At 47.1% G+C, this 13,707-nt stretch overlaps 1 protein-coding gene across 1 annotated transcript; it reads right to left on the reverse strand.

The window, feature by feature from the left end:
* Positions 1 to 5,144: 5,144 nt before the first annotated feature.
* ZBTB37 (zinc finger and BTB domain containing 37) lies at positions 5,145 to 10,322 on the reverse strand. Its single transcript, XM_009585742.1, has 3 exons — positions 9,400 to 10,322; positions 7,893 to 7,992; positions 5,145 to 5,633 (listed from the first exon to the last, which is right to left on the reverse strand). Exons 1-3 carry the CDS (start codon positions 10,320 to 10,322, stop codon positions 5,145 to 5,147), a joined length of 1,512 nt encoding a protein of 503 aa, XP_009584037.1.
* Positions 10,323 to 13,707: the final 3,385 nt, after the last annotated feature.

A 13,707-nucleotide genomic window follows, 5' to 3' on the forward strand; every position in this document is an offset into this window, starting at 1 on the left:
CCAGACTTTCTGACTGCAGTCCTGGCTACAGGCTCAGCTCCCAGGAGCCCAAACCTTGACCAAAATTAGAAGTTTCCTGAATTACAGCTCCTTGACTTCTCCCATCCCCAAAATATTTCCGGTAGAGCAAGAACAGCATTTGGTGTCACTAATCTGCAGAAACGCTTGGGTGCTGGTACGGCCAAACTGGCAGGCATGTCATGGATCAAAGAGGAGAATTTTATAAAGTTTAAATAATAAGTTTAAGGGGTGCTAATTTTTGTTGGTTTTAAAGATGCATGACTCGGTCTACCTCACAAGCTACCTTCCACCCAAATAAACTGCACCTTTTCAGCTGTCTTTCTATTTACACATTGGGTTCTGCAGGAGAGATGAAGTCAGCAGCAAATAAAAGCTACAACTCTGCTCTTGCAAATGCATCGTTAGGGTTGAACTACCCAAAGGTGGCAAAAGGACTCTGCTCGAAGACCGGACTGCTTAGAATCATTTATCGAACCGGGCATCGCACTTTTAAGTGAAATTATTACTGCGTAGAGGCGTGGGACAGCCTGCCCTGGAAAACAAAGTCACCTAGCTGTCACAAAACAAGAGCAGGACAAGCAGGGAGATCTGTCCTCTCAATATATTTCAACTTTGATCTCGCAGAGGGCTGAAATCCTGGCTCCGTGCCCTCCCCATCAAGCCTGCCCCACTACGCTTTTCAGCAAGATCGCAGTTTGTTCCAAATGCAATTCCAGCTCTGAATAGCTGTCGGATGGGAACAGGGTCAGTCGCTACTGACCTCGGCTGGATTTAAAACAGCAGCAGAGACACAAAACGCTTTCTATTCTTCCTGCCCTTCAGCCACCCAAACTTCTGAAAGTTAAATTACACAGATCACAGCTTGAAAATATTGTAAAGAAGATGTAGGTAAGTCAAAGGACTGAACCCGGTGGCTGGACAATGCTGGGAGGACAAGCGAGGGATTGCCCACCTGCATCGGCTGCTCTGACTCTTACCAGGCTGATATCCCTGGATCTTATTAAGCGGCTCTAAGTGTGTTCTCAGCCTCCTGTTATAAATTCGCATTTCGTAAAGCCTCCTCATTCATCCCTCTCTAGCTGCTGAAAATAAGAAGCACGGTTTGCTTTCACATACTCCCATGGCAAGAGAGCAAAAAGACCTTCTGCTTTTTCCCTTCCCCAGCTTCACATGGGTCATCCTCCCACGAGGAAGAGGTTTAGCTTTTCCCCAAAGCAGCAGCACAGTATTAACACAACTCTTGTTATTTTCACAGCTATTCACAGGGAACCTGGCAGCAGCAGGGAACGGCCACGGCAACCGTCACGTCACTCTGCTGTGACTTGGCACCGGGGCTTTCTGCAGGCTCAAGGAGATAACCGCAACACTTCACATTTGGAAGGTTTCTCTGCCGCAGCAAAGAACTAAGAAATGTGTTCCCCCTCCGAGAAAGAAAACTGCAGAAATAGAGTGTGTTCCCCCTGTTGCCTGAGGCAAGCAAACGAGTTAGTAAGCCCTAAATCTGAAGCGGACAGAAATGTTACGTACAGAGGTATTAAAATATGACAGAGTTCTCTTCACATCCTCCTTAAATCACAGTTGAAATCACAGTTTTGGCAGAGGGGAAAAAGCTGCAGCTAGATGTGGAAATGCAAAGCCGTGCCTCAACCCATCACAGAAGCATTGGCACTTGGAAAGTTGGCATCTGATTCTCCACAGCTTCGGTGCAACCGTAAAGAGCTACACGGTTTGCCAATGGAGAGGCAATGAAAGATGGTATCATTCTGTTATGGAAAGCAGCTCCAGGTAGCTACACCACTGCTGGAAAATTCACATGAGGTTTTTCCATACCATCTACGACCTCCAACCCCTTTTTTCTCGAACCTTGGCCTTATCTGCACTGAGGAAGTCAACCACTGAAAGAAAAGTTTAATAAACGATTCCTCTGAACTGGTTCCATCTTCTAGTGCGGATGGGCCTAAACTGCTTTCAGCGCTGTTCGAGAAAACATCAGAGACACCATGATTCCTACACAAACATACACATACACATCCATTAAATGTACAGAAATAATATTAAAATGATTCCCACTACCATACCTTATACTGACTCTAGCTACAAGCTATAAACTTCACCTCAGCGAGGCCCGGGCAAGAATATTGGCTCTTTTGCATGCAATCAGAAATGATCGTTTATACAGTGGCAACCTCTGAAAAAAAAAAAAAAAAAGACATAAAAGAGGAAAAAATAAAACCTTTCACAAGCTTTGTTTTCAGACTAGCCTAGTACAATGTGAAGGACCAATTTCACGGTTTTCACCAGGCCAATTGAAAGTAGTGAATCAGCAAAACAGGACGCACCGCTGGCATCCTGGACTGTTAGGATGCTCCTCCGTTCACAGTATCGATACAGTAAAACAAAAACCTGCTCAAGAAACTCACAGCTATGCCATACGAATAAAGGCATTCACCATTTTATGTCAGCCCTTCATCACTACGCTTTGATGGATCGGTTGCCATCTGTTTCAGAAAAATGTTGCTTGCATAGCAGTTACTGCACCTTCACCCTTCTCTTCACAGCAAGCTTAGCAGGGAAACTTTCCCACTATATTTATATATAATATATGTATATAAATAATTTTATGTTTTTATAGTTTGGTAGTATTCTTTTAAAAGTTCTATTTTAAAACACTTAAAAATCTTCTAAGCAACTAAAAGTAACTTTTGATGCTCTCTAGTGTGAACAGGATAGGATTTCAAAGTTTTTAACTTTTTTCTTTTTGATTTTTGGTAACTTCAAAAGCTATGACTAAAGCAGCATACTCTGCACATCTCCGCTCCTCCCCACACCTCGATTGCAACGAAACCTACCTTAGCCACCCTCTTATCTCTCATCTTCTGCAACTGCTCTCTGGCAACCTTACTGTTTCGGTACAATCCTGTTTGACCTTCGACAGGAAACCCAATGGGTCTGGTCCCTCAGGTGGCCGCTTAGAAAATCATTCGCTGTGTGACGATGCACTTGACAGGAGAGGAGGAAGAAGGGACAGAAGGAAAACGGAGGTGAAATATCAGTTTTCCTGTTTGAAATGGTCAATGAAATTGTACTTTGCAGGTGCCCGGCTCAGAACACCTGCAAAGGTTCCTCTCTTAGAGCACATCCCTGTTACATGTGATCCCGGCACCAAGCCCTTCCCTTCCCCACACACAAAAAAAAAAACATTAGAGCCGCGTCTGCTTTTTGAGAGAGACATGGGAGGAACAGTGAGACCCCTCACTTACAAAAGAGAAAAATACATAAAGCGAGGCAAGAATACATCACCCTTCTCCAAATTCTTCCCTCTAAAGGGGCAGGAAAATGATTCCGAGTCCCAATTTGCAGGTGGGGAAAGCGAGGGCTGGAGACGTTTCCATGTGCCCAAAATTGTGCAGTCAGACTGCGGGGCAAGCTTTATTTTTACTAGGTAAGTCTCCTGCCCGCCAAGCCCACGCTCTAACTTGCCCGGCTTGCTTTCCCAAGGCAAGATGAAGTGTATCCCTTCTTCAATGTCTCATTGTTCCTCCCATCACCTTAAGGATCAGAACTTCATCCTGCCTTATTATACACGTCATACATCCTCAAGAGAACTCCTTCAACCAAACGTCCTCTCCCAAACCCAATCTGCGCAACCTGTCGTTCATTTTCCCCCTCCACCATGAACAACTCGGCATCAGAACCAGAGAAAACTCTTAAAGTATTGCATATTTTTTAAAAGACTTCTTCAAAAGATGTCAAGATATTTGCACTTATCTACCTGTCCCATGCTTTTCTGTTTATGAAACACGTAAGCACGTGCAAACACCTACAATACACAACGCAGGCATGTCTCTCCAGGTTTGCTTAACTTGCTCTAAACATCAGAGCTGCTTAGAATACAAAAGTTTAAGTCCATGCAAGGGGACAGAATTGTGATTGCTCTAGAACCATTCACTTTTAAGTTTCCTGAACCGTTACGAGGAAATAAAGTAGGGTTTTCTTTTCTTTTTGCATTTCATTGATAAAAAAGTTATCAAACTAGTTTGTAGAAACACGTTTAAAAGCAACCACCCACAATTGCTCGGCTAGGACGATAGTATTTCAGTATACCATATTGCTGTTATAAAAGATCGAGGGAGGAGTAGGGGTGAAGGACGACTTTGGTAGCCAGCCTCTAACTCCACAATTCAGCCAGTCCAGAAAAACTCTTCCTAACGCTCAGCAACACCTGAAGCACGCCAGCGCACCGGCCAGGACGTCAGAGTGCTCTGAACTCTCCAGATCAGCAACAGCAAAGGACAACCTCCTCCGAAAGACCCCTCCAACACTTCTCCCAACGCGTCAGCGTCTAATGCAAACCTCACAGCTGCTAAATTTCACTTTCAGTAGCCGAAGCGCTTCAAACTTTGCCGGCCTCTAGAATACCGCTTTACAGCCGTGCCCGCTTTTAACAAGGGGCGTTGAGGCCGCACGCCTGGAAGGGGCAAGCCAAAAGCCCTAAAATAACAGTTTAAGTAAAAAGGTAAAAAGAGACACACCAAAAATAAGACAGGGATAAATACACTCGGGCAAGGCAGGTTCCACCAGGACAGTCTTTTTGTTTTCTTTAACGTGGCAACTACCTGGGGAATGGAGGAAGGCAACGGCACCTCGCCCCTGCTTTCCCCTTGAGCTGGACCAGCAGATATGGCGAGGAGCAGCCCTGCACGCTAGGCTCACCGGGTCTGCACGGCTGACGGCCGGCGGGACCTAGCCGCTGGGCCAAAACGCTGTCGAGAAATACAAATGACTGCTCGTCCCAGATCACTACGGAACATTAAAAAAATTTAAAATCCTGTCGATCCCTGAATAAGAAGTTGATTGACACAGTTGTTTTGTTTTTCTCCAAGAGGAGGAGGAATAAGGGAGAAAAACGTTTAACACTCTACGTGTGTGTGTGTGGGTGTGTGAGAGAGAGAAAGAGAGAGAGAGAGAGAAAGATTTTTCTATTTTGGCAACATCTTGGGAGCTTCTTACTGTCCAGTGGTGGCATTGCACTAATTACAGTACCAGCCTGCCAGGTTGGTGCTGACTCTTTAGAGCCAAAAACGGGAAGACGGTCCTTTCTCCCCAGACTCTGCAGCCGTGTTTCAATCTGGCCCAGTCGTGGACACAGATCCCTGTGCCGTCTCCACCACAGCGACAGCCTCCTCCTGCGGAGGAGATTCTTCCTCCGCCTGGCCCCGAGATGTGACGGTGGTCTCGGGAGAGATGCTGTGAGGCCCCTCCAGAGGCATACAGCCAGGGTGGTTCTTGCGAAAGTGCTGGTTGAGGATGGCCTGGAAAGGGAAGCTTTTGCCGCAGACGTGGCAATGAAAGGGCTTGTTGCCTGTGTGCTTGCGGATGTGATACTCCAGCTGATCCTTGCGGGTGTACTTCTTCCCGCACATGCGGCAGACAAAAGGAGTGATGCCCATGTGGAGACGCATGTGCCGGTCCAGGCTGCCTTTCTGGTTGAAGGATTTGGCGCAGTAAATACAAGTGAGCCGTGGGTTGTACCGGAACCAGCGCTCTGAAACCTCCTGCTCCCGGAGATATTCCACATAACCGCTCACTCCAAGAATGGCCGATTCCTCCCCCTGCAAAGGAAGCAACAGAGATTTAAGTAACAAGCAGCCTGAAACGAACTGCAGGAAAGAAGATCAGGCCCCAGTCCAGCCAGTAAAGCACAGAAGCATGTGCCAAACCTCGAAATCACCAGCACTAATGTCTTCAACCTCAAGCACACATTTAAGTGCTTAACCGGAGCCTTGGGGCTGAAGACAAATGAGCAATCAATTAGAAACCTCTGCGATGGCGGCCTCTTCTGCCAAGTCATTTGCTAGATCCGGGGAAGAAAAGACAGCCCTTGTCAGGAGGGCGCTTAGCCACCGATTGAGTTGTGGATCAAACGTGTCAATACGTGTTACTTTTTTTAAAACTTGGGCCAGTTTGATGAAAACCATGTTCTGTTTCACTTACTAAAGGTTAAAAAAAAAAAGCCAATTGATGAGCTTGCAGTAAAACAAAGGTGGAATAAACTACAAATTGTGTCTGAAACTCTTCGGGTGTCACTTTACACAGGTATTTATTCAGGTGTCATTCAGGATTCATTTTATAACGAATCATGTTTGCCTAAATGTCTGTGTAACCCATCCCAGCCCTGCGGCATTGCAGGGGAGGATCTGCAACACAGCCAGCTAGCACCTGGCCCGAGTCACACAGCAAGGACTAGCTGGCTCCTCGTTATTTTCTGAAGCCAGAAAGACAAACAGCCAAGGGTAACCCTGAACTGCAAGCTCAGGCTCTATGACAGCCGCTTCTGGCTATCATATTCAGAACGAGCACAAACAGTCTCCTGAATGCCTCCGTGATGGAGGATGCAGTATCTGTACTCCCAATTCTTAACGCCGTTTCCCGATGATGCCAAACGCAGACAAGCAACTAGCGTAACGGCAGGAGGGCCTCTCCTTCGGCAACCAGGGCTGTGCCCGTGCAAGCAGCAGCCTAACTGTGCCAGATGCCGTTGAATCCGGCTGTACGAGCACTGGTAAGCTGCTCAGGACTAAAGGAGATGCACAAAGCGATGGTACTTTCTTTCCACTCTACCACTGCCACTAAGCAGGGATCACGGGCAGAATATTTTTAGCATCGATATGACAATACCAGAAGAGCGGAAGGTGATGATACTTCCCTGTGTACGTGGTAGCCTACGGTTTTACGTTTGAGGCCATCTCACGATGGAGAAATAATAGCAGCTTTTCTGTACGTAGAACTAAAATTGCTTTGTATGTCGCATTTGCCCTGGAGGGTTAGTTTGACCTGAAATTTTCTAGATGTATTCTGAGGACACAAAATAAAGCTTTGGCAAAATAGGAACAAAAAGATATCTTTTGTTTTATGGCAGTGTATTACAGAGTCACCAGACAGCAATCGTGATTTTTTTCCCCTTGCTTCACTTGGTCTTACTCAAGGGCAAAGCAGTCCTCCTCACCTGCCTCCAGCAAAGTCATTTGATTACAAACTGACACATTATTTATCTGCCAGGCACACAAGAGTCATTCTACACAGTGCTGGGCGATACATTTGCATTATAGTGCCACTGCGATACTGACTGTATGCAACAAAAAAATCAGATCAAAACGATTAGGCACAGGTATTACCACCGTGCCCCACCTTGCTGCACCCTATAGCCCATTGCCCTCCCGTATTTCTGCGTAATCTCTCCCTCCTGCCCCAAAACTGTGCCCATACCCCAAGAAAGCAGAGGAGTCGGAGCTACTTTATGTTGCAAATTCTGCTATGCAACACAGTCCCTTGGGGACGAGACAGAGACCTCTGTACAAATCCACAGCCCTTTGACACTCCACCCTAGAGGTTTACTGGTGTAGTGCCTGGAGGGCTTTTTGGAATGGTATTGGCACTCGCGTGGAAAGGTTCAGCTGTTGTCACCCCTCAGTCTTCCACAGAAGCCAACTAACACCTCCTCCCTCAGCTCAGGCATTTGCTGTCAGTGTTTTAGGGCAGATTCAACTCTCCAGGCAAATGGGGCTTCTCCTTAGGAGTTGGTGGCCTGCCCAGAAAAAGGGTTGATATTTATGCCTTCAGATAACGAGATAAACTCCTCATGTTTTCCAGGTATCTGGCCGAAATCCCAGACGACAGCCAAAATCAGTTTTAAATCATATACCGACAGCATACGTTCTCAGTGGGAGCAACTAAACCCTTTGCAACAGTAAAAGGTCTTTGTTTCACAAACAGTATTGCTTGCAAATATAAAATATTGCATACTTCATCACCACACAGTCCCCTTCACCTTCAATGCCAACATTTACTTGCAAACTGCTTGATCTGCCTACCTGGGAACTGGGCTGCTTGGGCTCATCCATCCGCCCGGGAGACTCGCTTTTTGATCTGTACCGCTCAGTCACAGCAACCATGCTCCCAGAAGGGCTAAATCTGTGGGGTGGGGGAAGAGTGTAAACGGAGTTTTTAATGGGCATCAGGTCACTACGCTGTTTAGAACAACGGGTGAGCAATAGAGGCACCTGTATAGCATCTCTTCATCCTCACCAGCTAACACACGGGAGGCGGAACAGCGCAAGTATAAAGGAAAAACCAAGTCATACTGGTCTGTGGTTTCAGTCTTAACATCTGAAAAATAAAACTGAGTCATTTGGCTTCCAGTTCAGTAACAGAGAGCTTCTCGGTTGCTATCGCAAGTAAACCGACATGGGCCCAGTAACTCAGGAACTGTACAAAAGGAGAAGAAACCATTTCTCTAAGGGCACCTCTCATTCACCACCCTCACCCTCCTCCCCCTTTCAAGTGTGAAACAAAAGTGATGTGATGGACTCCGAGTAGGACACTGTGGATATTGAGTGCTGTGCAAAAAGAGGTGCTCGAGGCTAGCTGATCCGTGGAAAAAAGTTAAGGAACTAGGAAAGGCTCCCTCTCCCAAGGGCCAGCTCAAGATCATTCCCACCGATTGATTTATTAAGCGACAAGTGACGGAATATCCACTGCTTCCAGGTAGCTGTTCCCCCAGGGGACCAGAGGGATTGAGCTAGAAGAAAAGAGAGGCAGATGTGAAGGGAAACCCCATGAATACAACCCCCCCAAACATAACAGATCTGTCCTTTACGAGATCCGTTCTTCGGTCTGAGCTAATGGCAAGAAAACAAATGCTGGAATGGAGGAGAAGCAGATGGATGGAGAATCAAAACACAGCAGATTTCACCACCTATTTTCAATACAGGCTTTCTGCTCTTCCATATAAATCAAAACAACAGCGGAGGTCGAGAGGCTCCCCACTTCAACTGCTTCAGAAGATGTAAACCCATGACCCACTGCTGTCCCAGACCACCGGGAAGAAAATTTCTTCTTGACCTACAGCTGGTGACCGGCTTGTTTCTCAAACAGAACCACCCCCAGATTTTCAGGCCAGAAGGCATCATTGCAATGACACTTTGCGTAACACATATTGTATGTGACCTCGTTAATTCCGATGCTGAGCACGATATCTACTGAGACTGAACTGCAGTATCTTCTTTAGACAAAAACCCCACCTCAGCTATACACCAAGAGGCAGATTCCAACCTATACATCTCTAAGTGATAATAATTAATTTCCCAAGCTAGCCTCCTGTACCTGGAGATCCTGGTCTGATCACTACCCAGCCAAAATACTATAACCCAAACTGGATACACTTTCTAACACCATGAAAAACTTCCTTCAGCGCTTATGCTTAATAGCCACAGGAAATACCAGGGGGAAACGTTCCAAAGCGACCAACCCAGCCAAGTGAAAATCTTGCACAATCTCCTCTTACAGCCAAGGTCAGTAATTAAGTTAAAGAAAACTCACCTGTCAATCTCACTGCTGGTTGGCCTGACCACTTTGGCCCCGGAGGACCCTAACACGTAAGCCTCTTGGCCCATCGATCCGTGGCCCGTGGTGTCGATCACCATAGCAGTGACCTCCTCCGCGCTGCTCCCATCTTCTCCCGACGGCTGATGCTCTGCCCCGAGCCACTCCTCCAGGTTCTCCGTTTTAATGCGTACTCCTCCCAGCACCCGGAGGTCGTCGTCATTCCGTCCCCCGTGGTCTCCCATTCCCGTCTCAACGTACCACTGTCCCGCTCTGTTAATCCGTAGTATGGGCTCCCTGCTTTCCACGTCCGAACTCTGCTCAATTATCTGGGGGCTGGTGGACTCCTCGGGCGGGCTGAGCTCCCGAATATCCAGCACCGTGCTAACCTGGCCCAGGCGACTCCCCTTCGGGGTGTTGTGACGCGGGCTCAGAGAACGGTTTAGATTTGGCGTCACCCGGTGAGACTCCGGTGGTCTCTCCTGATGCTTTGTCCGGGTCTGGCTCAATTCTGCTTCCACCTCTGCCACGTTAATTTTGAAATGAATTCCCTCAAGAATCTGCGTGCATTTGTCTATGATGTGCTGCATCTGCAAGAAACTGGCGGCTGTTAGGTAACTGATGATGTCAGCCAGCTGCAGACATATCCTACCGGTGTAACAAAAGGAAAGGAGCTGCTCGAAAACGGAAGGGTTCTTGATGACAGAAATGGAAACGGTGCTCATTTCGTTCAAGGACATGTGGTCACGGAAGTAGGGCGAGCTGGCAGCCAGCACGACCTTGTGAGCGCGGAAAGCTTGCCCCTGCACGTTGACCACGATGTCACACAGGCGACCCTGCATGCGTAACTGATTCAGGTGGCTCAGGACAGAGTTACTGAAGTCAGGAATCTCCAGCTGAATGTTCCCACTCTTCTCCATGGCTGTCCCAGTTGCAGGTGCACAACCCTACTGGAAAGGGGGAAAAAACACCATCGTTAACAGAGCTAGCCTATCGTTTGCCTTTAAAACATTTTTCACCTACTTTCATGCAGTTTGAAATACTGGGATTTTTAGAGAAGTCTCTCACCATTTAATTTACAAGCACCTCGCAGCAGTCCTCTGATCTTTATGTGCTGTACACCACCTTTCACAAGAGTTATGTTAAAACAGTCCCCGATAGATCCCCATTCCCCATTCCCTGTGGCTTAAGTGCTCGAAACAGTTTGTTCTGTCAGCCTCAATAAAAGCACATTTGCACTGTAAAAAGAACATTAAAAACGGTTCAGGTACTAAAAATAGACAACTGATTGCATAATGGATTAAAATACTTAGCACTTGTACCTTCTAGGCACTTTGCAAAGGGGAAAGTAATATTGTTATCCCTCCGTTGTAGAACAGGAACCAGGAAGGAGACGCTGGGACCTAAATCCTCCTCAGAGACTTTTCAAAAGCTGACCAGCACACGTTTGACCTCAAGGCATCTTAAGTACATCGTTAAACCCAAGATATTCATCCTATGTGGCGTTTCTGACACACGGCAGCAAACATACAACAGGCCGGTGTAAGAAAAAGAACAGAATCCGGTTCTAAACACCAGCTTATCAGACCATCCGCTGGGCACAAGTGACTGCCTGGCAAAAGAAGCTGACGTTTGTGTGGTTTGAGATATTGCATACAGCAAAAGACAACTCATGAACAATGGGGATTAACAAACTAGCTCTCCTACTTTCCCTTCCATAATTCATTTTTCTATAATCATCACATTTCATTTTGGCAAAGTTTGAAAAGGAGCCCTGACCATATATGGTAAAAATTCGGAATGATCCAAAATTAGACGTAAACTCTCCCAAAAAGAAAAAAAAAAAAGAAAAAAAAAGGAAAGTAAATGAGTTATTAAAGACCACTTGTGGCATGAACAGCTTCCAAGCTGGATGGCATCTGAAGTGTCGATTAAGCAGTGTGCTGCAAATATCAAAACAATTTCAGGCAGGCCAGGAATACCCAGGCTCATAGTGCCTCCTCCGAGAAATCTCAGAATCAAAGGGACTAGCACACAGGAAAGCACATGTGCCTTTGAAGGACTTGTTTTTTTTTTTTAAATTTATGAACGCTGCAGGATAGCGCATGTTCATATGCCCAAACAGACTTTGTGCAAACTTGGCAAAATATGTTACTAAACCTGAAGCTGCAGGACAGCCTGTCAATCTTGTGAGGTCGTGCAGAGATTACTAAATGGCCGGATGGCTGCCTGTCTCTGGGGTAGGCGAGACCAGGGGTGCACAAAACTTCACAAGGTGCAGCTTAACAGCGCCACGTCTTAAGGCTTCTTCCCCCCTTTCCCCTGTCTTTAGAAGAAAGCAATAAAACCCGCAAAAATCAAGGAACTATAGCGCACGGGTCTGCGTCAACACAACGTTAAGAGCAGAACTTCAAACGCACAAAACAAGGCGAAATAGAAAATCCGACGTCTTACCTGTAACGTTACGAGTAACATGCAAAGGGCAGGAAACGGGGGTGGTATCTTGTTGTTTTCCTTTTTTCTTCTGATGTAGTAAAGAAGGTCTGAAAACTTTTTGCCCCCTTCCCCTTTAGAAGGAAAAAAGAAAAGAAAGAAAAAATGTAGCACGGAGGAATTGGGTTCTCCCGAGCACAATCAAGAACGTCAAGCTTCGTCATTCTTTGTTTTGCTGGAGGATACAGCAGCAGGATTAGCTAACCATTACATGACGTCCCACCCCAAACCACAGAGAAACACTGCATCTTATCAAAACTGATCTTTCCCCGCTGTCTGCTCAGTGTTTGTGTTGTACTGATGGTCATTAAAATAAAAAATGGAAGTGCAAATAACCTGAATAAGTCATTTCCTCTCTCACGGGGCTGGTATCTCTGGCACTAACCTTGCCGCATTTAAACACACTCAAGGTTTTCCTCAAATGAGCCGTCTCACTTATACCATTAGGAACACTCACGCAGCCAAAATCACATCGAGCATGTGCAAATGTTAACAGGATCGGGGCGCCTGTAATCTCACAACGTTCCCAAACCACCGGTTTCTAAAGCAATAAACCCCAAAGCCTTCTCTTAAAGAAGGCAAGCAAAGGCAAGGCGCGCGGGCACCCTTTGCGAGGTGGAACACCCCTGCGGAGGCAGCGAGCGGCCAGGTGGGCTCGCGCAGGGAGGCGAGGCTGGAGGCAGAGGCCGACCGTTCGTTTCTCAGGGGGTCAGCTGGGGACGTACAGAAAGAGAAGGGAAAAAAATAATAATCAGATGCTTACTGCTGAGCGTGGCTCTGTACGGCCCCGGTCAGGAGTCAGCTGCTCCCAGGGGAGCCCGAAAAACTATTTGCGAGCTCCTGCTCCGAAGGCAGGGAAAAATCCACCTGCCGCTGATGGCAGAAGGAGCCACGTGGCTTCGTTTACCTCAGTATCGAGGAAGCGGCATTTTACGATACGCTTTGGGGACAACCTGAGTCAGAGGCTGGCGAGGGGGAATCTTTCTTTTTGGTTCAAACTACCCTTGTCAGAAGACGATTTCTGTCCTCCCGGGTAAGGAGTTTATCATAAGCTTCCGCACCTCAGCCGGCAGCGCAATGACATCCCGGTTTGTGCCTTCCCTGGCGCCAGACTACACGTTCATCATCTCAGCCTTTACCTGCAGGATGAGCGGGATCTCCCGCTGAGCAGTGCTCTTTACAGAGAATATATTGAGACACTTATCTCTTTTTAATACAATTTAAAGTGTCACCAGCTAAGACTTGGACTTACTTATCTCAGAAAATGTCTTTCACCCGGTGAGGCAAGTGCAACTACCAAGACCAGGAGAAATTCTCGATCCATCAGGCCCTGGTACAAAGCCGGGACAGACCGTCCGCAGCAGATGATGCTCAGTCTGAACATATCCCTTGTCAGAAAGCTGTCAAGCTGGGGAGCTGTTTAGAGGAGGTGGAACTGAAAAGTCTTAGCTTTTGGGGCTGAGATTTAGGACTGGGCAACTTGACTACTTTCGAATTACGATGGGACCTTAATAAAGATCAAACCAATAATAATTCTAAATTGAGATGAGAGATGCTGCCTTTCCCGTCCTTCCCCGCCTCAGCTAAAAGAGCAAATTTAACAGCGCTGGGTTTATTCCCCACTAAATCGCCCGTAAGCGATGACTCCAGGCCTTCGCTCCCGGCGCCAGGCGATTACGGTTAATTTTCAGCCCTGACAGCTGCAGAGAGGCGCCTGAAGACCCGAACCCGGGGGTGCGTGGAGAAGGCGGACCGAAATCCGCCCTCCCCTCACCCCGAGGGCTCAGTCACCCCATCGCCGTCCCGCCCGTG

The sequence above is a fragment of the Fulmarus glacialis genome, unplaced genomic scaffold (genome assembly GCF_000690835.1).
Source record: "Fulmarus glacialis isolate BGI_N327 unplaced genomic scaffold, ASM69083v1 scaffold46329, whole genome shotgun sequence".
Lineage (NCBI taxonomy): Eukaryota > Metazoa > Chordata > Aves > Procellariiformes > Procellariidae > Fulmarus > Fulmarus glacialis.